Raw genomic sequence first — 24,670 nt, forward strand, 5'->3', positions numbered from 1 at the left:
GAATGTCAGAGAGCATCTCCTGTGCACTCCATGCACTCTACACACTGGCGTCAGGCCAGAGAGAGAGACAGAGGGTCAGGGACAGGGACATTATTAGCAGTATTTTGAAACAGTACAGAAGGCTAGGCCTACACTGTTAAAAAAAGTAAAAATGATGCCACAACCTACTCAGTTGATGAATATGAACATGAACATATTAAATATTTAAACTAGACTTACTAGAATTATTTCAATTATTTAATCTCGGAAAATAAACATATTTTATTATTTGATCAGCTGTTGCTTTACAAACTCAGCCAATCACGGCGTAAGCGTCCTTACAGGCTATGGGATATAGATAGAATCTACCCATGGACCAACTTTTCTTTTCCCAAACAATCCCCCTCCTCACTACGTCACCAGCCCCCGCCCCGCCTCGTGCCAAACGGACTGACTTTTGTGTGTGGCGTTGTTGTCAGGCCAGGCGGGCGGCTTGTTCTGATAGGAAAACTGTCGCCATATCGGTCGCTAGCTTTAATTAAGGTATTATTATTAAGTAAACGTGTATACATTGAACCATGTTCACCACTAGTCTACCAACATCATCATCTTTCATATCCCAGTGTCCGCTCGGGGAGTGAATGGTAAGTGTGGGGTAGTGGGCTTTTCTAGCATGGGCGCGCTCTCTGACATTTAACGTGCTGAAAATAGCTACTCCAAACATTACCCAGTGATCAAAACGTTTTTTCCTCCCTCCTTTTTTCAAAGCCAGGTGACTCCCCCTCCCCTATATAACTGACTGACAATATAATTTCACCTAATATCTAATGGTTATAATATATGTTGTATTGTTGTTACTTTTTGAAGCTTCTGACTGAACCGCGTGATCAGATCTGCCATGGCAGTCAGTTCTAGAAAGCAGAGGCGCTGTAGTAGATAGAAAATATCTCAATGATGATCCACAGACAGCTGTCACAGATCTGCTGTGGTGATGGCTACTTATATGTATTAACTTTTAACGTTATGGCTTAGTTAGGCTATATCTGACATGCACCCGAACACGTTAAATGTGTGTTAACGCAACGTTAGAACATCACTGTAGTGTACAGTCTGTACCCGGCACTAAATGTAAATGTGTATATTATGAAGTCGTAGTTGTAACTGCAGGACAGGAGTTGGCATGTCAGGTTGTTTTGACTTTACCTCCGTGACGTCTGTGTGAACAGGCAGTAAAGCATGACATAATGTGTGAACAATGACAACGCACGGCCCAATCCAAGCTATAACATAAGACGGGTTTATAGCCTTGAGGCTAGAGTACACGTCAAAACACGAATCCATGTTTTCCTCCTCGGGTTCGAAACTTCGAATCAGGCTTTTCTTCATTCTTAAATATTTATATTTACTACAGTAGTATAGCAGCACACAATACTGTGTGTGTGTGTGTGTGTGTGTGTGTGTGTGTGTGTGTGTGTGTGGTCCAGTGCTTACAGTGAGTCGGCTGTATGTGTGTTTGTCTTTTTACATTTACACATGCCTCCAAAAGAGTGTGTTCTATATTAAAACACCTGTCAAAATAAAATTAGATGTAGTCTCAGCAAGTTAATTTTTAACATTTATATAGTGTGTGTGTGCGTACGTGCGTGTGTGCGTACGTGCATGGGTTTAGCTATTTTCAACTTGAAACATGCTTGGAAACTGGCAGGCGGTCTGCTTGGAAAACAGTGAGTCACAGCAGCACAGAGCTAGCAACCAACTGTCTTAGGGGACCAAAGCCTCTAAGTAACACAACACAGTAGAAGACAGGACTTTACAAGGCTTGCAGCAGCTAGCACACACAGACAGGACTGAGGCAGTGCATTGAGTGCATGAATTCCCTTTCACAACACACTGTGCACACACATCTTATGAAGTGTATGTCAGATTAATGTGGTATGTGATTGCATACACACTAACACGAGCATGCTGACGACGGTGACCTGCACCTTACTTAACACCACTGCCCTTTTTATTACTTGTTGCAGACTATGCTTCCTGGTTGACAGTACTGCTCGCCCCTTCTTCTTGACAGCTGGAATCCCGGGGGTGGTTTTGGCTTTTTCCCTCCTCCAGCTGCTAGTTCCAGTGGCAGTGGTGACTATATCATTTCACCTGTTGCCTGGGAGCAGAACATGGAACTAACACATTCCAACAGCTAGTAGTTTGTGAATTCCAAACATCAACAACAACAACAAAAATTGAATAAGAGAGTGTATTTGCTTACCAGCCAAACTGGCTTGAACAGTAGGGGGAAAAAATATATAGCAGCTAAAATATAGCCAGTTTTGGGACTGGTGTTGGTTTCCCACGCTGGCAGAGGGTGGTTGGTAGCTGAGGTGGAGTGGAGCCGCCCAGGCAGAGGGAGAGATGAGTTGGGCCGAAGAGGACTGGACTGTGGGGCTCTCTGGTCGAGCTCTGCAGAAAGTGAAGGACCTCCAGGTCCAACAGGAGAGACTGTCCAGAGAGAACAAACAGAGGCAGATTCAATTGGACAACACACAGGCTACCCTCAACAAACAGACTATCAAGGTAGTACTGCTGCCATTGGTACATACTGTACATACTGTTAATTTAATGCTGACAGTTAGATACAGATAAATTAACCCTTGAGGATTTTACCACAGTAGTTCCGCTCGGCTTGTTCTACAGAGATTGTTTATACATTTATATTTAACATTTTCCAACATGTAAAACTGGTGTTGAGGGGTTTTATTTGGGGATTGGGGAGGAGGGAGTCCACTTTTTGTCCTAGGCCGGGTCGTAACCGCCAGCTACAGGGTATGCATACTCAACAAGCCTACTTCCCAATAGGCTTCCAGAAATAAACCTTTTTGGTGTTTGAGTCACCATAGGTCAGGAAATGAGAGACGTTTTAGGAAGGAACATTAGCTTAGCCTGTCGTCTTCTCTCCTTCCCCCCTCTGTCCAGCATGAGGAGACACGCGGGGAGCTGCAAGTTGTGCAGAGGGAGATGAAGCTGGCGTATGCGGAGTCGCAGGCAGCGGCGCATGCGTCAGAGCGGCTGTCTCAAGAGGCGCAAACCAAGCAGGCTCTGGTGTGCTCTCTGGAGGGGCAGCTGGAGTCTGCCCGCACCCTCACCCACAACCTCACACAGGAGGTCAAAAGGTCAGCATGGTGGGGAAATAATATTCATGTTGATAATAATAATACGCTTTATTTCTAAAGAGCTTTAAGAAAAAACGGGTTACAAAGTGCTTTACAATAACAAGATAAAATGATGATGATGAACAATAATGGCCCTATTTTTGTCAGTGTCTTATCCATTATACCTAAACTTCTTTGCCTTTTTTTTTTTACTATTTTGAAAAACATTTTCTAATTGTTCAACTAGCCGATCTACATCGACACATTGTGAGCTTGTAGATCGGTTATTTGAACTATTACTTTTTTCATTTTTCTCAAAATGGTAAAATAACAACCAAGAATAATACAATACAAACAAATTGAGACACAGAGCGTGCAAGGAAATAATATGGATCAAAACATTGCAGCCCAAAAATGGGCGGTGTCATCTAGTAACATCACAAATTGCCTCATTCACCAAACACTCCTAACCGCTCCACTTCCTTCTGATGCCCCTTTCACAACAACACCACACACATCCATCCAACTCCACCCGCCGTATCCATGTTTCCGTTTCTATTCTAACCCTGTCTCCCTCCCTGTCTATCTGTCCCTGTTCCTGTCACCCTTTCTCCAATTGTTTATCTTCTTCCATCCCTGGCTCCCTCTCTCCATGTCTGACTCTTTCTCTCTCTCCTCCCAGGTTGGAGGTGGAGCTGGAGAAGCTGCAGAACAGCAACCGGCCAGCAGACTCCAGCTTGTTCTCCACACCATGTTGGAACATGGCCTCGCCGTGGGAACGCAATGGTACGGCTCTCTGTACACTCTGGTTCCATGACTGAATCTGTGTGCCCATTTCACACTGCTTATTTTTGTGTATGCAGGGTTCAAATGTATTATTGTTTTTGTAGCTTTGTAGGACTTTCTAGAAGGCAGTGGCACACAGTGGATAGGTAACGGGTAACAGTAGGACTTAGGAGTATAGTTGGAAGAGCACCTCAAACCACTGCATATGCTGGTTATATCCAAATAGTCTACCATATTGGAGATTGGTTAAAACAACATTCAATTTCGCGTGGTGCTGGATTGTAGCTTTATACTGGAAAACTATTCTGAAGCCAGCAGAGATGTCATACATTTATTTCCCAATTCTCAGTCACCCTTTCCTCATCACACTCTGTCCATATCCCTTTGATCATAGACTCATAGACTCTGTCTGTCTGTCTTTTTCTCTCTCTCTCTCTCACCCCCCCTCTCTCTCCCTACCCCAATCTCTGTCTTTCTCTAGGGATTACAGTGCAGTGCTCTCTGCTTCCTGTTTTGTTATTAGAACACAGTAGACCACAAGCGCTCCAGCTGTATTGTTTCTCATGGTTCTGGGTGTTGGTCGTCAGTCGTGGAACGGAACTCAACCCAAATGTTGTGCTTTTGTCCTTCAGGAGGTGTGAAGGAGGAGCATCCAGGGCACAGAGGAGGCGAGAGTCCTTCAGGAGGTGGGAACGAGGACCATCCAGGGCACAGAGGAGGGGGGAGAGACGTCAGGGTGAGTGACTACTAATGTGTGCCAGCCGACACCACGCCGGTCTCACTAAAGCAGTTTTAAGCCTCGACTGGTGGTGTCCCGCCCGTGTGGTTTTGCAAACTGTGAGCTCTAGAAATGGGAGTTGTAGGATTAGATTCAAACAGCTCTGTGTGAAACCGACTCTGTAATTTGAGCATTCAGGATGTCATAAATACACTTGGACAATAAAAAAATCCTGAAAAACAAAACTGTGGCTCGCAAATTTGTATTTATGGCTGTTTGACATAAATAAAGATTTTGAGCATTTAAAAGTGAGTTGCGCGCCACCGTCGTGTTTTTCATGATTCTATTTTTGCAGTTTGGCTCAGCACCAAGAAGCAGAAGATGTGCGTTATTGTTTTCTTTGGACAGTGAAAACTTCTGACACTCTGAGTTACAAATGGATAATGTTTTTATATATATCCCACGATTTTTCACCCGGTGCCAATTGCCTAACGGCCAAGCTACACCAGGCTTTTCTTGCGCGTTTACCCTAAACGCGAACCCTGCGTGACTGGACCTAAATTCAACGCACCCAGCTGGGTTCAACGAGCCCTGACGTTTCCAAAACGAGCTATTGCGGATGAATCGATGGTCTTATAAAACATTTAAGCATATGGCATGTTAACTTAAGTTATATAGTTGATGCTGAGCACTAAGCAGCTCATTTGGTTGGCAAACCAGAGGCCAGCCAGCGGTAGCAAGTTCAACAACCACAGTTCTATTTATTTTCTGGTGCGCTGCTGCTGATCATCGCCTCCTCCTCCACCAGTTCAGTCGCATAATAGTATAGCCTAAACTGTAAAAGTGAATCGCCAACATTCACCAGCTCAGCCCTCTTCATATTAAATAAATACATTACACAAACAACAAAATTGTTATTTTTGTTATAATAAAATTATATAAAAAAAAACCAAGGCTCAGCCCGGCCCGACGGGTCGGGTTCGGGCAGAGATTGAGAACTCTAGCCCTGGCTGATGAGTGGGAGGCAACTAGAGACTATTATTAACTGTGTGGTTGCTTGTGTTTAGGGTAATGGGTTAGGGATGTAACTTAATAACTAAATCACATTTCTGTCTCTTTGTCTGTCTTCAGCAACAACTCCAGTATTCGGACACTCCCACATCCTCACTCCAACGACAACAGAACAAGAATACGCCCCTCCGCCACCGGTCGGACCAAACGGATGTCTTCGCCAGTCCCTCGTCTGTGTTTCCATGGGAACGCGATGACTCAAGGCGGGTTGCTAGGGGACGAAGCGCCCCCTCCCCCCAGACACCCCATGCTGAAGTCATCAGTCGGGTGCAGCTGGAACAGGTGGCTTGTGGGGTAGCGGAGAGCAGCAGTAAAGAAACGGAAAGTGAGTGAATGGCAGCTTGGATACAGCAATGGCTGCTAAAACCTGTCTAGTTTTGGCTTGTTTGCATTCACGTATCAAATAACACACCATGTGACCCTTACTTAATGAGTACCTCTGCCCTGCCAAGGAGGTCATGTTTTTGTCCACTTCTCTCTGTCTGCCTGTTGGCATGATATCTCAGGCAGTTATGAACAAATTTGCACAAAACTTAGAACTGATTAACTTTTTACACTGATTAGCCAAAAGGGGACGTGGTAGTAGCCTAGGTGTGCCACATCGCAAAAAGGCACAGTACACTTCTGGACAGAGAGATCTGATAAACTGGTCCCACCGCTTGGTTGTCAAGCTCCAGGGACCACTGAGTGTAGGCTAATGCATCATGAAGTTCTATTGAACAAAAGCGGACATGGTGACAGAAGCACCACAATAACTTATAAACAAGCTTCTACCTGGTTGTTGTGACCCACAGTACTGAGCACATTTTCTAGTTTCCACTGTATCCAGCCTGTGTCCAGGTAACACGTGTTGTTCCCTAATAGGATGTTTAAAAACCAAAGGCTCATCTAAACATTATTCCGCTTGCTCTCAGGCTTGCTACTGTGTGTGTGTGTGTGTGTGTGTGTGTGTGTGTGTGTGTGTGTGTGTGTGTGTGTGTGTGTGTGTGTGTGTGTGTGTGTGTGTGTGTGTGTGTGTGTGTGTGTGTGTGTGTGTGTGTGTGACACAGACACAGTAGCTCAGAGCAGGAAGGGTACAATTCGATCTGAACCAATAAATCCTTCCTTTTAGCTGCGGGTGAGCAGCAGGGAGAGGGGAGGGTCACTGTTTACTTTGCTTGTTGGCTCTGTGTGTTTTTGTGCCAGTTTGCATGTTTGACAGTGGCTGTATATCTTTTGAGTCAATGACTATAAGGACATTGTTTCCGTGTGTCATGTGTTCAGAGTCAGACAGAATCCTTCAATTGTCTCCCTGTTCACTGTGAGGTGACACTGTACTAGTTACTACTGTACTATACTAAGTCAGTACACAGCTGCTAGTGTTAACCGTCTGCCAGTACAGACAAGGTCATGGTTGCTGAGCGGTAGCTAATGTAAAGCCACAACCATCTGCTTTCAACCAGGACCTCGTTCAGACAAGACTTATGAATGATTTCGACACTGACAATTTGTGGTGGAAATTAGGATCATCATTGGCTTGGCTGTTGATTAAAAACAAAACCCAGTTACTGGCTTTGGAAGCATCTGAGCAACTACTTGAAATATACCAACAGGCCTTGTGTGGAGAAAGCCCACAGTGGAAGGTGAGGGGTAGGCATAGGCAACACAATGACCCCTAGCCTGCAGCTTTGCATTTGCACATAGGAACTGTGGCTGTCAATTGGGCAGTCATTATGAACTGATTGACCCCATTTCTGTAACTGTCCGCTACTGCTACTGTGTTATGTCAGACTCGTCAATGAAACACACTTAACACTTAAGACTGATATACTTAACGTCATATGACAAATAGCATAAATAGCTAATAACAATCTATGAGCCTATCGATCGCCTGTATTAGCTAATTGAAAAAAAATGGGGATCCCAGGGTTAATGTGGTTAACAGATTAAAATGGACCAGTAATCGCAAAGTAAAATATGTAAGTACAAAACTACAAATAAAACACCACTAATGTAATGGTAAAACAATTGAAGAAGGTGGCAATGAAAGAAACCTAGGACAATGTGTGTGTCCTGATCGATGATACCACCAAGAGAGCCTTTGGTTTCAGGTTTGCAACAGATGTTCAGTATATCCAGAGGGAACATCACCATGGGAATATGCTTTTATAGGATCAATTTAGCCTTGAATATTTAATATGTATATGCTCTGCTCACACTGCCCAGTGATCTGTATTGACGACTCGTCTAATGGAACCCTGACTTGCCTCTGTGTCCGCCAGCGTCCATGTCGGAGCTGCAAAGCCGCGTGGGGGCTTTGGAGGCCGAGTTGAGGGCGGAGGCCTCGAGGCTGATGGAGGCACAGGCCCAGTTGGGCCAGAGCAGGACGGAGGTGTCTGCCGGCGAGCAAAGCCTGCGGAAAGCCCACGACCAGCTCAGCCTGACACACACACGCATGGCACAGGAGAGCGAGCGGGTACCACCAGACACACAAGAACCATGCATATACATCAAATGCACTATCACCATTTTTTTTTTTGAGGTTGGCTTCAGCATAACCTCACACCTTATTTGTGTGCGTTTGTGTGTGTGTGTGCGTGTGCCCAGGCGTCTGGGGCAGAGCAGAGGCTGAGACAGCTTCAGGAGGAGCTAAAGTGTCAGAGACAGAACGCTGAGAGCTGCCGACTTCAAAACCAACAACGTGTCAAGGACCTGGAGAAACAACAGCAGAGGGTGAGACAGACAGACAGACAGACAGACAGACAGGTGGTGGGAACAGAAGGGTGGAGTCACTGGAGTGAGAGTGAAAAGGGCAGAACAGATGAGCTATAATGAGAAATGCATGTTGAGATGATGGTGGATAGACGGGTGGATAAAGGGTTGGGACTCGTTAGGTTTTTAACGGTTCCGGGTCCATCTTAACGAGTCCGGTTCTCTTAACGGTTCCTATATATGTTATTATTAATAATAATATTTTCATTCATTCTACAGTAGAATGAAAATTGTAATAATAATAATAATTTGTAGAATTTCTACTTATAATAAAGTGATTCCCTGGCGTGATTACTAAAGCAAAAATAACTATACAACACTATTATTTCAACTTGGGCGAGTCCAATTGGACACGTATTTTGTCGGGCTTTGGGTTTGGAGACCGAACTAGGCATACGAATTAATTCAGAGTGTATTCTGCAGGCACACGCTTTTTTTGAGCGAGCAAAACTCGAGCCAAGGCAAGTGCAGCCGTTCCTTTGACTATATCTTGGATGTTCGACATGCTGCTGTTTTCGCTAATAGCCTACACTCGTCTCCGACTCTCCGCCTGACCGTCTCGCTTGAAGTTTGCATGCATACTACTGATCCAAGACCAGTTGGCGTATCCACCCCACACACTCATTTAGGTGGGGTGACGTCACCATAGCTGCTTGCATGCATGCACAGACACAGCGTAGCCAATTGAAGACTGATGAGAACCGTTTGCGGAACCGTTCATAAAAAAACGATGGAACCGGCTCCGGACCCGCAATCTTGGAACCGTGTCTGAAACAGACCCGGTTCAGAGTCCCAACCCTAGTGGGTATGGGAAGATGAGGAGAGGGGCTAAACATAATGGTACCTCATGTTTCAGTGTAGAAGATCCACATCTACAGGGCAGTAACTATCACATACAGAGTCAAGACATACAGCATCAAAGCAATATTGACTAATAACGAGTTTGCATATCGATTAAGTGTATGCGTATTTGTGTGTGTGTGTGTGTGTGTGTGTGCATGTGCATGTGTGCATGGATTTTGTATGTCAGGACTTGTTGGAACTCCAGAAGGAGAGACAGAGTCTGGAGAAGCAACATCAGCAGGAATTGAATAAATTCAACCAGGAGATTCAACAGGCCAGGACGCTCCACAATGCACTGCAGGTCCAGGCGGAGAAGGTAGAGAACAGTACAGTACAGTACAGTGATGTGATTTTATTAATTTGCATCAGCATTGGCAGTGTACACATCCTCTCTGTTTCCCAGTTATTTCCTGCCTCTCCTTATCTCTCTCTCTCTCTCTCTCTCTCTCTCTCTGTCTTCTATTATTTACTCCAGAGGTCGATGAACTAATGTTACTTTCTCTCCCACGCTTCCTCCTCGACCTTGCTTTGCTGTTTTCTTTTTTCTTTCTCGCCTGCTGTTTCACTCTCTTGCTTTCTGTGTTTTCTTTCCCTATTCTCTCCTCCTCTTCTCTTGGTTTCTTCCCAGTGGAAGGGTTGAACAGCAAAGGTAATAACTGTGTGACTGTGTTTGACAGTGCAGAAAAACATGGTTATGGGAGGATGAAATCAACACATCTCTGTTAACGTGTGTGTGACTGCTGGAGTCAGCATTCTTATGAAGGAAGGCATGAAGGCATGAGGGTGGCGTGGGGGTATTGCATGTGTGCGCGTGCGTTTGTGTGTGTGTGTGTCACAGAATTGTGCTGTATTGTTTTTAAGAGGTAATTATACAAGTTTGATCAGGATTCAAATGCAAACGTAGTAACCTACTAGTTGATACCTGCCAGGTTGACTATTTCAATGACTTCCATTCATAAACCAGACCAGCTGCTCACAGAGATTACATTTTAAACAATGGCTATTCAGTCTGCCCACAATGTCTGTGTCAATCTTAACTGGAACCAGACGTTTATATTTTATTATCTTGTTTGGTGTGATACAGCCTTGTACACACATCAGCACAAAAAAGCCACAGATTGTGTTGAATCCAGTAGAAAACTTGGAAAAGCAAACTAATGTTTGCTGGCTGATGGTATGCATGCATTTCTTGTGACCCAGTTCACAACTTGAAATAAAGATATGTTGTATTTGTGTTTTAAAATAATGAATTGCATTTTAATGAATTGCATTTTTATAGCGCTTTTCCAAGTGCTCAAAGCGCTTTACAATGGTTCATTCATTCATACATTGGGAGGTACTGTTTATGTAGGCAGTGAGTAGTCCTCACACTTCTACAATTTCAAATAAACATTTTAATTTTTCTCAGGAGGAAAGTAATCTCATAAATCCTAGAAGGACAGTGTAGTTTCAAAGTCAGGTCAAATCTGTATGTTGTTTATGTCTGTTAAAGTTATATTGGCTTATTCAGTTGCCTTGTCATGAATATTCATGCATTACAAGCCATGAGGTAATGTGTGTACAGTATGAATGACCTTTCTATGCAAACCACCAGAGCTGGGTGATATGGACTAAATCTAACATGGGGGGTGGCATAGTCGGTGGTGCTGTCTGGGTTACACAAATTGTGGGATAAAATGTAACATTTTTTGATATTGATATAATATTGAAATATTGCCCTAGGCCAGACAGAATAGACCTGGTAACGTGTTGGCTTAACCTAGTTAAAGCTGCTGAGTTGTTCCCAGAGTGGTAGAGGGTGCATTAGATGGATCTCATGGTACAGTAGATATATAAAAATCGGTATCTGCATTTCTCAAAATCAAATGATCAGAATCGGATCGGGAGCAAAAAACGTGAACGGGACATCCCTAGTTTCATTGCTTCCTTCCAGCCCTCCACCTCTCCTTCCCTGATCATTTCCTTTTGTTCTGATTGTCTTAAAAACAAACATGGCTTTATTAGTTTATTTATGACTTCTATTACTCCAGGATTGTCCCTCCATGTTCATAATTTACACTCTAACCGCGCCCCATGTACTGAACGATATCTTTCACCCCTCCCTGCTCTGTCTGTCTGTCTGTCTGTCTGTCTGTCTGTCTGTCTGTCTGTCTGTCTGTCTGTCTGTCTGTCTGTCTACCAGGTGTCTCTTCAGAAGCAAGCGTTGGAAAAAGAGATTGAAACTCTCAAAGATAAACTGAAGTGGACAGAAGGGGAGCTAAAAGAAAGCCAAAGGAAAGATGCACAGACACAAGCCAAACTGACGGTAACACACACAATACCACTCAAATGAACTAGCCATATGTGACTGTAGGTCTAGACATGTCTGTTAATTATTCATTACCTAAGCAGTGGGCACATAATACATTATCTGAATTTTTTAACAGCTTATGAATCTGTCCCCTGCCATATGTCACTTTGAAGATAATTACCAAGTCAAGTGATAGCTTTATGGTTAGTGTAACAGTTTTGGTCAAGAGATGCTCATCCACACATTTTAACGGGTGCAGGATCCAAAAAATAAGAAAGGAGAGTGGTGTGCGGATCTCCTCTCCTTTCTTAGTGTAACAGTTTTAACGTAATGTAATTCTAGTGTTTATAGAGTTAATAACTATATACAATAAATGATACAGCCAACATTATTAAAGAATATGTAAGCTGATAAAACAGCAGTAGTGGGACCAATCATGCATTTATTTATCCTATAGCCACGCCCTGAAAGACATTATTTTGTCAAATTCGGTCAGCTTCGGGGCGCCCTCTGGCCTAGTGGTTGAATATGAAGATCTTTCTTTACCAAGCATTTGATAGCAGTGATGTTCGAGGATCATTGTAGCATTGTCATAATTTATGAACCACACATGAAGGAGATTTCATTACCAGTCCGCCAATCCTGGCACTTAATTATTTATCATTTCAACTGTTGTGTTGTCCTTAACTTCAGTTTTGACTGAATTTCCTTCACCACTTCCTGGTGTGTTAGGAGGCAGTGCGGGAGGCGGAGGGCGCGGCAGCGAGCCTGGAGCAGAGCAAGAGGAGAGAGAGAGCTCTGGAGGAGGAGGGGCGGAGGCTGGCAGAGGAGCGGGCCGACGCCCTGCACCTCCTCAAAGAACTGCAAGGTGACAATGAGGAAAGAGATGGACGGGTGTGGTCCGAGTGCCATGTGTGATTAATTATTGATTTCATAACGGTCTGATAGACATCTGTTGGCCATAATAAAGCCAGGGTGATTGCATTACACATGGCCTTTTCTTTTATATTCTTGTCCTCTCGTTCACAATGCAGCCTCAGTCAAATGCTGACCCCTGCTGGTCTGCAGACTTGGAGCAGGCAGGGCAAGGCCTGGGACTCCCTCTTTCATTGGTGTTTCACCATTGATTGTGTCTAAACCCTAACATTTAACTTCACTAAAACTATGCAGAAACCTAAGCTCACAAACACTATGCCTACAGAAATTATACCTAAACCTAACTTCAAAACCCCAGAGGCCCAGGCTGGAAATATTATTTAAAAATGAATAATCAACTGACTATCAATGACTACGTGTTTTTTTTTACCAGCAGCTTGAAAAGCGGCTGGTTAATGTTTGGATGGGAAACATGCGACCGGTAGACTGACACCGCTATAGTTCACACTGCTAGTTGCTGAAGAGTGGGTTGCCAAGTCCGCATATTTCCAGCCACACTTGATTTGGCCCTCACAGTTGCTTGCCTGGTTACTTACACACACTCCAACTCGCTTATAATTTGCGGACCTGGCAACATTGCAGCCACTCTCCATTGGCTCACATACACACACACACATGCGCACGCACACACACGCACACACACACACACACACACACACACACACACACACACGCACGCCTGGAAGCCACCGCCCACTCCACAAAGTGTCATCTCGACTCACAGCGGTGTGTCTCGGAGGAGGAATTTCCTCATCACGCTTTTGCTTATTCCTTCTAAATCTCTGTATATAAAATATAGCTCACTCAGCGAATCTCTTAGTTACATCAATATTGTTCTTCGACAATAGTTGATTTGTGCCTAAGTATTACTATTACACAGTTCGCACTGGCCATTTCCAATGCGACGCACTGTGAGTCACCTTCCCAGCCATTAGCCATGATCGCACTGGCTTCAACCTGTCCCAGAGCCAACTTAACACATCTTGTGCCCAAGACGTCTGTGGACGTCCTGGGTATTGCGCAACGTGCATAGCCCAAGACGTCTGTGGACGTCTTGGAAAAAAAAAAAAAAAAAAAAAGTTTTTTTTTTTTTTTTTTTTTGTATTATTTTTTTTATTAAAAAAAATCAGAAAAATCAAAACACTTTTTTTTTTTTTTTTTTAACACGTGGTGCCAAAGTTTGTTTTTTTCGCCATTGAGAATGCATTTGGCGTTTAAATTAAATAACTCAGAAACTATAAAACATTTCAAAGTAAAAAGTTCCAGCATGTGTCTCCACAGTCAGCTGAATTATAAAAAATGTGAATGGATTTTCTAGGTGAAAGTGATTTTGGGCAGTTAAGCGTGGGCTCTCAATGTGTTAATACAACAGTTACGACATTGAGGGGGCAAATAACAGCGGAGCGCCGCTAAAACGTGGCAGCAGACTCGCTGATTTAATGGGTAACAGACAGTAACACATTTGAGTCTCAGTGACTGTACTCACGGACTCCCACGTATACTTCCGCGGACCCCCTCCACCCCGCGCTGAACTCCTCAGGGACCTCCACAGCCCACAGCCTCTACCCGCGGACCCCCACGCAGGCTACCGCAGGACTTCTTTAGACCTGCCAAGCCTGCAAATGGACCCATAACTCTACAACATTTTAGACTCGTTTTAGGAAAGATGGACATGTCAATGTGTTCGGGTGTCAATCAAACCAACTGCGTTCTGTCAAGTGGAAACCTCATACTCATAGTAGCCAATTTGAATGCAATCTGGTCAAACTGACTGATACTGATACAGTCAGATATATTGCTGTCAGGTGAAAACCTTGTATGACCAAAACCATTCCTTTACAAAATATATAATAATCAAAAATACATAAAATAGTTAAAATAGCCTATATCTACAAGCTCACCCTGCATCCTATTCATATCTTCACATGTTGGGAACTTGTAGATTTTTTTTTACTGTCGAATGGGGTGCAGCTATAAAAGCTGCTGGTAATAATATGACGAATGTCATCATTTCTTGTTTTAAATTTAATTTAGCGTTACGTATTAATGTTAGATAGTTTGATCAATTAAAATATAAATATAGTGAAAATGGAAAACAAGACAGGCACGCCCTTTGAGCAGCCGACAGCCTCGTGCATCTCATAGACAACCGTGTTGTTCAAGTTGGCAAACCATGGTGGACAGGATAGGTTTTCATCGGTTTCAAAGTTGAATATTTCCCCCCATCCCTACACTCTAGCTGTTCCATAATATTTAATATTGAATGTTTGAAAACAAAGTTTGTTATAAGACTCAATAAGACTTTGTATTGTATTTTTCTTTTTCATATCATTTAAATTCCAGAGCAGAAGGCAGCCACCCCGTTGCCCCCCGTCCAGTTTACCTCCATTGGACCGAGCTACCCCTCTCAGCCCTACACCTCAAACCACCAACCCCGACCCCTGGCTTCCACCAAGCAGCGTCCCGCTAGCAGCACCTCCCGAGACGAGCGGGCCGGAGGGGTGGAGGAGGAGGAGCAGGTTTCAACAAAGTATCCCAGTGACCGAGAGCCTGGGGAAGGAATCGACTCAGAGCACCTCACCGCCTTCAGCTCCCAAGGCTCTGAAAGGTTGCAGAGTCGAGAAGGGAGAGGGAACGCTAGGGAGGAAGACGGTGATGAGGAGTGGAAGAGTACCAACAATGAAGGTGACGCAATGCGGTGCGACGGCTCCGGGACTGAGACACTCTCCAAACTCGACGTTGTTGCTTTTAACACCCCTGCTGCTTCCTCTATGGACTGTGACCATGAATCTCAACCAATGTTCTCCCCGGTAGGGTCAACCACTCTCAGACCCAACGAGCACGCCTTGACCACAGCTGAAGCCGACCTGCGGACGGAGAACGCCTCACTACGTTCAGAGCTCTGTGACGCTCGTGAAGAGCTCCAGAAACGCCTGGAGGACCTGGAGAGCCAGCGCCGGGCAGAGACCGAAGCCAGGACGCGACTTAAACAGCTCAGCCGCAAACACGCCAGCCAAGCCGGGGAGAAAGAGGAGCAGGAGAAGCAGAGGAAGACAGAGCAGGAGTCTATGAGGGCAGAGACGGAAAGCTTAAGGAGGGCTCTGGCTGCTCTGGAGTCAGAAGTGAAGAGGGAGAGGGAGGCGCAAGAGACGATGACGAGAGGGGAGTTCGATGAGGCGAAGGAGAGGGCTCTGGAAGACAGGGAGAGTGAAATGATGGATCTGAATGTTCAGCTCAAGAAGCAGCTGGCCGAGGTGAAGGCCCAGCTGGCCTTAGAACGGGATGAGAGGGAGAGGGAGGAAGAGGAGAGGAAGAGGATGATGACGGCGGGCAGGGAGGGAAAGCTGGACTTGAGCCTCAAGCTTGCGGAGCTGGAAGCCGAGTTGGGGGAGCTGAAGAGTCGTGGCAAGAAAGAGCTGCCGGATGAAAAGAAGCTTCCAGAAGCCAACAGCCCTCTGACATATCTGTGTCTCCACAGCGACGAGCTTAACTCCAATGTCATCAGCCTCGATGAAGAGCTCCTCCCCTCCCCAGAGCAGCACCGCCTCTTCTGCGAGTCCGTCAATCGGCGCAATGCAGACTTTTCCAGGGTGGCAGATCTCATCCAGGGCGACTCGAGAACTGAGGAGCAAACTGTGCTGGAAGACACCACTGTAAGAAAGCATGTGCAGGGTTCTGGTACCCCAGACCAGGAGGAGGTTCCCATGGGCCTCCAGACGCCTGAGTCTGCTTCTTGTGACCTGGCCAAGGAGGTAGAGTGTCTGCGTGAAGAGAAGATCAGAGAGGTTGTGCGGGCCAAGCAGTGCCAGGCCAAGTTGGAGACCATGCAGAGCCAGGTAGATGACATGGGATGAGATTTAATTAGTTTCTTCAAACTATAATGTACACAATATACAAGATTATGTGATCGATAATGTATTGAATATCATGCAACAGATTGTTCTGGTGCTTCATTGTGATTGGCTGGGCAATGTTTGAAGACTTTGTAAAATGTTCTATAAACATTAAACACACACCTACAGTAGCATAACATCAGTATCACTGTGGCAAACGAATTGTTTTAAAATGTGCCGAATAGTGCCCTAAATGTTCTAATATCACTGTAAACCACGGCCTCTTGGGGCTTATTAAGTGGAGCCTTGGAAACAAACATGGCCCTGTTTGTAGCGTGAGGCAGCTTGATGTAGATGGTTAGCCCTGGACATGATTCTATGATAGTATGTTGCAGGGACTTACCCCTATCCAACCTTTGATGCGGAGTGCCACGCAGGGAGGCAGAGTGTACTGTTTTTATAGTTTTGGGTTGATATGACTCGGTGGGGTATTGAACCACAACCTCCCAGTCTCAGGACAGACAGTGGACACTATAACCACAAGGCCACTGAACTACGGCAGTGCATTTGGCAGAGAGGCAATTTCTATTAGAAAACATTTATTGAAGTCTTCCAGTTCTTTTCTTTCTCACTGCCCCTCTCTCTCTCCATATCTCTCCCCATATCCCCACTGCAACCCCTCAACAGGTGACATGTCAGACGCAGCAGCTAACCATGGCCTTCGACAGGCAGAGTCGGCACATCACAGACCTGCTGGCAGAGCTGCAGGAGAAGGAGGGCGCCCTCCGCAGCCAAGAAGAGGAACTACTGCGCTGCCGACAGGAGATGGCAACACTCAGGGCACAGAGAGAAGACGAGGAGAGGACGGGAACAAAAGAGGGAGAGAGAATGACAGCAGAAGGCTGTGGGGAGAAGAAGCATGAGAAGGAAGTCACCAGATTTAACCACTCGGAGGAGTTGACAAACGTCCCCCGTGACGCGTTATCCGCTAGCAGGGGCCAGGGTTATTCAGATCTGAAGAAGACCAGAAGTCCAGGAAAGGATGTTGCTTCCTGTCCAGTCAAGGAAATGGTGCACTCCGCCAATGTGTTGAGTGATGTCATCACGAAGAGAGAAAGACGTGCAGAAGATGAGGAGAGTGAGATTGCGGCTGAAGAAGTGTCAAGAAGCATTTCTCAGCCTCAGGTCCTACAGCAGCAGGTAGGGTTCAGTTGAGAGACGCAGAGTAACAATGCACATGCTCTCAGTGAAATGTCCTGTTTTAGGCGTCGTAGACGGATGTAATTAATGATGTTTTGAACAGTTCACAAAGTCTGTCATTTTAGATTTACTGGTTTAGAGGGTTTGTAGAATTGGCCTCAGGTCTTCAATGGGTTAATAATGGATTTTCCTTATTTATATAATCGTAATGTACAATATTTCATACATATACTATTATTACATATACATATACATCTACTATTATTTGATTTGATTTGATTTGATTTGATTTGATTTGATTTGATTTGATTTGATTTGATTTGATTTGATTTGATTTGATTTGATTTGATTTTAATATATGTATTTCATACATATAGTACCCTTAATAAATGCTAATCATTCATTAGTATAATGTGTAATTTCCCTCATGTCCAGATGGAGGCACTGCAGACAGAGCTACAGGTTCTCTCTGAGGAGAACCAGAGGCAGGCTGAGGAGTTGGCTGTGTGGAGGCTAACCTCCCAGCCTGTTCCAAGCCTTGACCAGACGCTCAGTCAGCCACACATCCTGGACCAAACCTCTGCTCTCAGGCAGACTTTGGTCCAGTCAACCCAGCAGCAGCCGCAGACTCGGAGAGAGAGCCAGGCTCTTGTTGTTCCAGCCGCTCATGCCCAGGATGAAGCTCCTGTGCTTGGTCCTAAATACCCGGCTGCCCCTGGTGTCCCCCAGAGGCCCAGCACTGTGACGCTAATCAGAGAGGATGAGCTCCTCCTGTCCTGCTCGTCTAACAGAATGCAGGGCCGCACCCTGGGTTCCAGGTAACACGCGTGCACTACATACACTCAACCTTAATAGCATAATGCATGTTCTTACCAGAGTTAGTGTACTGATATGTATTTCTCTCCTTTTTGAATAAATAATGTTCTTGTTCCACCAACAGACTACAGCACAGTAACTATCCTGAAACAATGACTGTTGTCCAGCATAAAAGGAAGACCTCAGCACCTCAGGACTTCATGCAGCCTGTCATGGATGATCATGGGGTGACTCATTATTGACTCCTCTGTTTTATTGCCATTACTTTTATATTTATGATATATAAATAAGGATAAACATTCATATTTAGAACATTTAAGATGTATTTGTCAATGGTAAACAAAAGAAGAAAAATCATATGCAAATGTCACATGTCACTTTTACAGCACTGAAAACACTAGTTGCCAGAATTCTATGAAAGGTTCCGTCACATTTTGAGGCTAATGAATGACGATCTCTGTATTATTAGGTTTCTACCAATGCACATTATTTATCTGAATAACTGGATTAAATGTGGCCTTAAATAATTCTCTTTCTCCAGGATTCTGAGAAAGAAAACATGAATGTAAAACACTCACAGACCAAAGAGCGACAATGCAAGGAGAAAGCTGAAGTCATCCAAAAAATATCCAACAACAACAGCCGACAGCAGCACGTCGCCAAAGACACCCATGTAACCTCGGAGAGCCACAAACAGGCCCCAGAGACCCGAGTGAACGCGTCCAGGACCCTCGTTACCAGTCACTTGAGCCAGGAGGACTCCGAGAGTGAGGGTCTCGGCAAGACGAAGAGCGTCTGCACACAGACGGAACACGAGATGAATCCCACCAGCGTCTCTGCAGTGTCGGAACTCCAGCATGCATACACGCAGACCGAAGGAGAGGAGATAGAGGAGTTTGAGGAGTCGACAGCATCTCCGCCGATCTCTCCCATCCCAGTGCCCGTGGGGTTTGGAGACAAGATGCTGTTTTCTGGCTCCTTCCCCATCCCGGCTGACCCCGCCCGCCTGGCAGAACGCATCCGCCGCAGCCGCTGCCAGCTGTCGGCCGCCTTTGACGACACAGAGTACGAACCCTATGGCCTGCCCGAGGTTGTTATGAAAGGTGTGTTTGGCAGTCCTTTGTTGGTAAAGATTGGTGAATGATTTTGGTAGTTAAAACTCTGGGGTGAATAAAGTTGGCCAAAAACTGTGAGGAGGGCGAAGGTTTGTAATTCTAATAAATTATGACACAGTATGACAAAGTATTGAGGTATTAGTGGAACAATACGAGGATTAACAAATATTATAAATGATAAAGTCAAATTAAAGGAAAACTTTTTTTCATGTTTTAGGTTATTGTTATTAGAGAGAGTAAAAGATGAGTGTTAATTAATTTTTTTCATTTGCTGCTTTCTTTCGTTTTAGTGATTTTAGCTATTTTTACTAAACTGGTGGATGCCATACTGTGTCGTAGGCTCAATATGTAAATTATTATTTTTGTCTAAAATCGCTAAAATGAAAAAGCAGCAAATGAAAAATAAAATAACACTCAGATTTTACTTTCTCTAATAACAACCTAAAACATGAACCTTGGTAGAAAAAAATATAAAGTTGTCCTTTTATCCTCTTTTAACGTAGGTTACAAATGCAGCCATTTCAATATATGGTTTGGCTGCCAGTCAGTATAACATACTGGAATCTTAACGGGGACATGTCACCACTATGGTTTTATCCCCACATTATTTCTTAATTCATCCTCTGTATACTTCATGTACTTTGTTGCACTGTCTCTTATTTATTTCAATTTTTTTGTCTCTTGCACATCCTCCATTCTCTCACTATATCCTGACCCGTATTTTGTTTTCTCACTTTCTCTTCGGTAGGTTTCGCAGACATCCCCAGTGGAGCCTCCCACTGTCCCTACATTGTGAGAAGGGGTTTGTTGGGGACAGCTGCTGTACCGCTCCCTCAGAAGGAACAACTCCAGTGTGAAGAGACTGATTAGACCTCAGGTCCACCAAATCCAGGTACACTAGATCCGTGTTATATTTCATGTTCTCTTCATGCCACTGAAAACAGTCACCAAGTTAGTTCAATCAGCAGATAACTCCCTTTTTTTTGCTCATCAAAATGAAATGTATAACAGAATATTTATTTGGATTCATGCTAATTTGGTGAGGGAGAATATGATTCGTTTTAGTGGCTCATCCAAAAGCTGCACCTCTTCAACAATTGTTTCGGAAAATACTATAATACAATTAACAGTCAAACAAATGTGTTTGGTGTCCAAAGGCTTTTATAGTAGACTCTCAATGAATATCTTTTTATATAACACAAGTTATCTGAGGTGACATGGTGGTAAAACATTCACATACAGAGATTCCCAGCAGCTGTGCCTATGGCTTGGCAGGGCACTTCAATGAACATGCTTGCCAGTGTTTGTGGATGGGAAGTTGGCGAGGAACCATGTCCTTGGCTCCGCACCAGTACCCGCTGCTGGTTGGACGGTGCACTTTCTAAGTGTTCCAGAAGGTGGGGAACCCTGGCGAACCTCCCTGCGTTACACTGTCCTGCTGAAACCTCTTGCTGTCTTGTGAAAAGAAGCAGCTGGTGACCTGATGGCCAAATTTCAATACCCCCGAAATCTTGGCCACTCGCTCACTCACACTCGGTCACTCCAGCATGGTGGTGTTGCAGTGAAATTGGTGACCTGCTGAAATATGTGACAATCGTGTAGACAATCACATAATGTAAATGGTTGCAGTTTGTTTATTAGCAGAGTTCAACCTAGAGGTTTTGAGGCCACGTATTTAAAGGCCTCCATGTAAGTTGTGTGAAGTCCACAAGATGGTATTAGAATATTTGGTGTAAGTGTATCAGAGGAGTCTTGTGGTTGTCTACTCCAGGGGGCCACATTTTTTTTTATGCAACTGAATGGCTGGCTACACCAGGATTCTTCAACGTTTTCCAGGCCAAGGACCCCCTAGCTGAGAGAGAGATGAAGCAGGCCAGGCCCCTCCACTACATATTGTATACAATTATTGTGTTGCAGGTTTTTCCTAGATTTCATAGATGGCGTCATATACTGTTTGAGTGCACTTCGATGTTGGATTCATGGGGGTGCATACTTAGTTTAGACTAGTCATTGGTTAGACATGGGTTAAGGTTAGGTTTAGGTGTGCTGCCCCGTGGGAGGTTAGGTTTAGGGTGAGGGTTAGGCTGTAGTTGTAGGACTAATGACTGGTCTAACCAATGACTAGTCTAAACCAAAAACTGTCTAAACTAAAGTACTGCGGATTCATGTTAATGTGTATGGTGTTTTCTGACATTTAACCACTTAAACTGTCAATACTTAGTAATAGTAAACATGACCTTATACTCTGTACTTGGTCTTCTCTTTTGTCACACCAAACCTCTTTGCCGAGAATAGCCGATCTACAAGCTCACACCGTGCGATGTGTTCTGAGCTTGTAGATCTTATATTTGTGGTTAAAGTTCTCAGAATATGGATGCTAGGGTTCAAGTGGTTAATGTAAAAATAATAAAGTATCCTGTCGCACAAACATTTGATGGCCCCCCTTTAGTAACACTGAGGACCCCCTAGGGGCCCCGGACCCCCTGTTGAAGACCCCTGGTCTACACCCTCACCAGCACAGTGGCCATGTGTTTAGAGTGTCTGCCCTGAGAATGGGAGGTCGGGGTTCGATCCCTGACCGGGTCATACCAAAGACTGAAAAATGGGACCCAGTGCCTCCCTGCTTGGCACTCAGCATCAGGGTTGGATTGTGGATAAGTCCCTGCAACATACTGTACTAGGCTACTAGCGTCATGTCGAGGGGATGTACTTGTACATCAAGCTGACTCACGCTACAGAAACAGGAGATAGGCTCCTGCCCTATGGGCCTCGTGGCTCGACAAGGCTTACTTACTACACCCTCCACAGGCAGGGCAACAATGGGGGGGTGGGGGTTTGTCAGGGACCACAATGGTGGGTGGGGACAGGGACCTCAGGGTTACACAAGGAATGCCTTCATGTACAGTATGATTTGTGCTGGTTCCCAACCTGGAATTCCTTCATGTACAGTATGATTTGTGCTGGTTCCCAACCTGGAATGCCTTCATGTTCAGTATGATTTGTGCTGGTTCCCAACATGGAATGCCTTCATGTTCAGTATGATTTGTGCTGGTTCCCAACCTGGAATGCCTTCATGTTCAGTATGATTTGTGCTGGTTCCCAACCTGGAATGCCTTCATGTACAGTATGATTTGTGCTGGTTCCCAACCTGGAATGCCTTCATGTTCAGTATGATTTGTGCTGGTTCCCAACCTGGAATGCCTTCATGTACAGTATGATTTGTGCAGGTTCCCAACCTGGAATGCCTTCATGTACAGTATGATTTGTGCTGGTTCCCAACCTGGAATGCCTTCATGTTCAGTATGATTTGTGCTGGTTCCCAACAGATCCAGAGATCAATCAGATCCGACTCCTCTGGTACGTCACCAAAGGCACACGTTAAGTCACCAGCAACACTTTAAGATGCACTACACTGCCTAAACCTCTGCATCCGCTGCACTGATCCAGGAACTGTGGTGTGTCTCATGTAACCTGGCCAGCAAGACCAACTTTGGATTGTTGTGTCTGCACTGTTCCAGCTCCATGAAACGCCTCAAAGGGAAACTAGAATAACTAATAATTGTGTTGAGTTTGTCTTCTGATAGCCATTGGGAGATTGAGTTGTTATTTTGAATGCAATGACTTGACACCAACTCATATCTTTTAAGAGGTAGAGCTTAGATGTTTTGTGATATACCCGTATGTATAAGCTGATCCCAAATCCACATTTCAAATGGGTTTAATTTTAGTTCTTCTGTTGTTGTTTTTAGAGCCTATATCCCACAGATTTAGCCCATCAGTCTAGTTTTGCTATACTGAACTAAGTGGCTTAATTTTATGCTTTTGTTTAAATCAACCTGTTGCCAAGAAAATGAATGAATGTTTTGTTGAGACTCATTATTTATGAACGCTTGAATGTGTTTGTGTGCAGAGCACGTCGTTTACAATAATTTGTAGTGTATTTTGTTTGTGTAGGGGCAGTGGATATGTGAGATGTCTTTGAACACGTATGTTATCTCTCTTACTGTTTCATGTGGGGAGAGAGGTACTGTAGACTAGCTAGAGACAGGGAAAGCATGCGTGCATGACTCAATCGAACGTCCCTTGGTTTCCGCTCCATGTATGGTGATCCATTCTGCCTTCTCTATGTTTCCCTCTTCCCTCTTTCTCTCTCTATCCTCTCCTCCTTTGCTGTTCTCTCACTCTTGACACTCACAAGCACACATGACTTGGCTTTTCTCTGAATTTAATGTATTGCCCCTGATTTGAATGACAACTAAATGTGTGAAGCTTTATTTTTGAATAGAGTATATAGCTTTTTCATCTGTCTTTTGGACCAGATATAATATGTTTGAGTGATGTTATTATTATTATTTTAGTTTAGTTTAGTTTAGTTCAGACAGTAGCCAACATGCAGTGATTTGTAGATCAGTGTTAAATTGAAGTACATGCACTTTTGTGTGCAGACTAAGTGTCCTAATAATAATACAACTGAGAGTTTCTCTTGGCAGCCGACACATTTTGAGCTAGATATATATATTTACAATTACATTTTCCTCTTTGCACTGCCATACTATTGGAACAGAGCAGCATCTTTGAAAGTATCAAAGTAAAATGTTATATGATAGTTTTTAAAGGAGTAGAGGATTTTAATTTATCACATGTGATGTGTTTACTGACTATAGGTTGGGATATCATTTGAAGTAATGGGGACAGTCATTACAGTCACTGATTTGATATGATGTCGTTGGCATTCGTCATGTTGACCTGGACCAACCCCCCACTTCTCCCCTTAATTGCCTTCATATCGCTGGCTGGGATTTGTAGTCCATCAGCGTGACTGTTAGGAGGACTCGTCACACCACTGAATATCTTCCCCTGTTTAAAACTTGTTTATGTGAATGTAGCTTCATGTTGGCAGAATAAAAATGGTTAGCTCGGAATTTGACTGACTCGTCTTTTTAAAAGTTTTGTCCGTTTTTTCTTTTTTTTTTTTTTTTAGAAGTGTTACAAAGAGTTTTAGATATTCTCCATTTCATGTATTATATTTTCAACTGTTTCAGGCAGCTGATGACACACATAAGCACAGTTTAACTACTGACTGACAATGAAAGCTAAATGATGATCAAGGTATTGTAATATAATAATAATTTATGATTATGTTTGATTAATCAGAAGATTATCATTTCCATATATTTATTTTCTAACAT

General features: G+C 44.1%; 1 protein-coding gene across 2 annotated transcripts; it reads left to right on the forward strand.

Annotated features, from left to right (window-relative positions):
• Positions 1-386: 386 nt before the first annotated feature.
• On the forward strand, positions 387-24,670 carry LOC306912321 (uncharacterized protein). 2 transcript variants are annotated; one of them, XM_079488461.1, is made up of 18 exons: positions 387-623; positions 2,004-2,547; positions 2,947-3,143; positions 3,805-3,908; positions 4,541-4,644; positions 5,758-6,022; positions 7,959-8,152; positions 8,284-8,409; positions 9,479-9,607; positions 11,474-11,596; positions 12,314-12,449; positions 14,861-16,353; positions 17,038-17,550; positions 17,986-18,368; positions 18,491-18,593; positions 18,908-19,469; positions 20,230-20,373; positions 22,816-24,670. In XM_079488461.1, the coding sequence occupies exons 2-17, from the start codon at positions 2,386-2,388 to the stop codon at positions 20,349-20,351; spliced, it is 4,716 nt and encodes a 1,571-aa protein (XP_079344587.1). In that variant the 5' UTR covers positions 387-623; positions 2,004-2,385; the 3' UTR covers positions 20,352-20,373; positions 22,816-24,670. The 2 variants fall into 2 exon arrangements, with proteins under 2 accessions (XP_079344587.1, XP_079344586.1); XM_079488460.1 differs by having other exon boundaries at positions 22,808-24,669.

Source organism: Electrona antarctica (genome assembly GCF_951216825.1).
Source record: "Electrona antarctica genome assembly, chromosome: 1".
In the NCBI taxonomy this organism is placed as follows: Eukaryota; Metazoa; Chordata; class Actinopteri; order Myctophiformes; family Myctophidae; genus Electrona; species Electrona antarctica.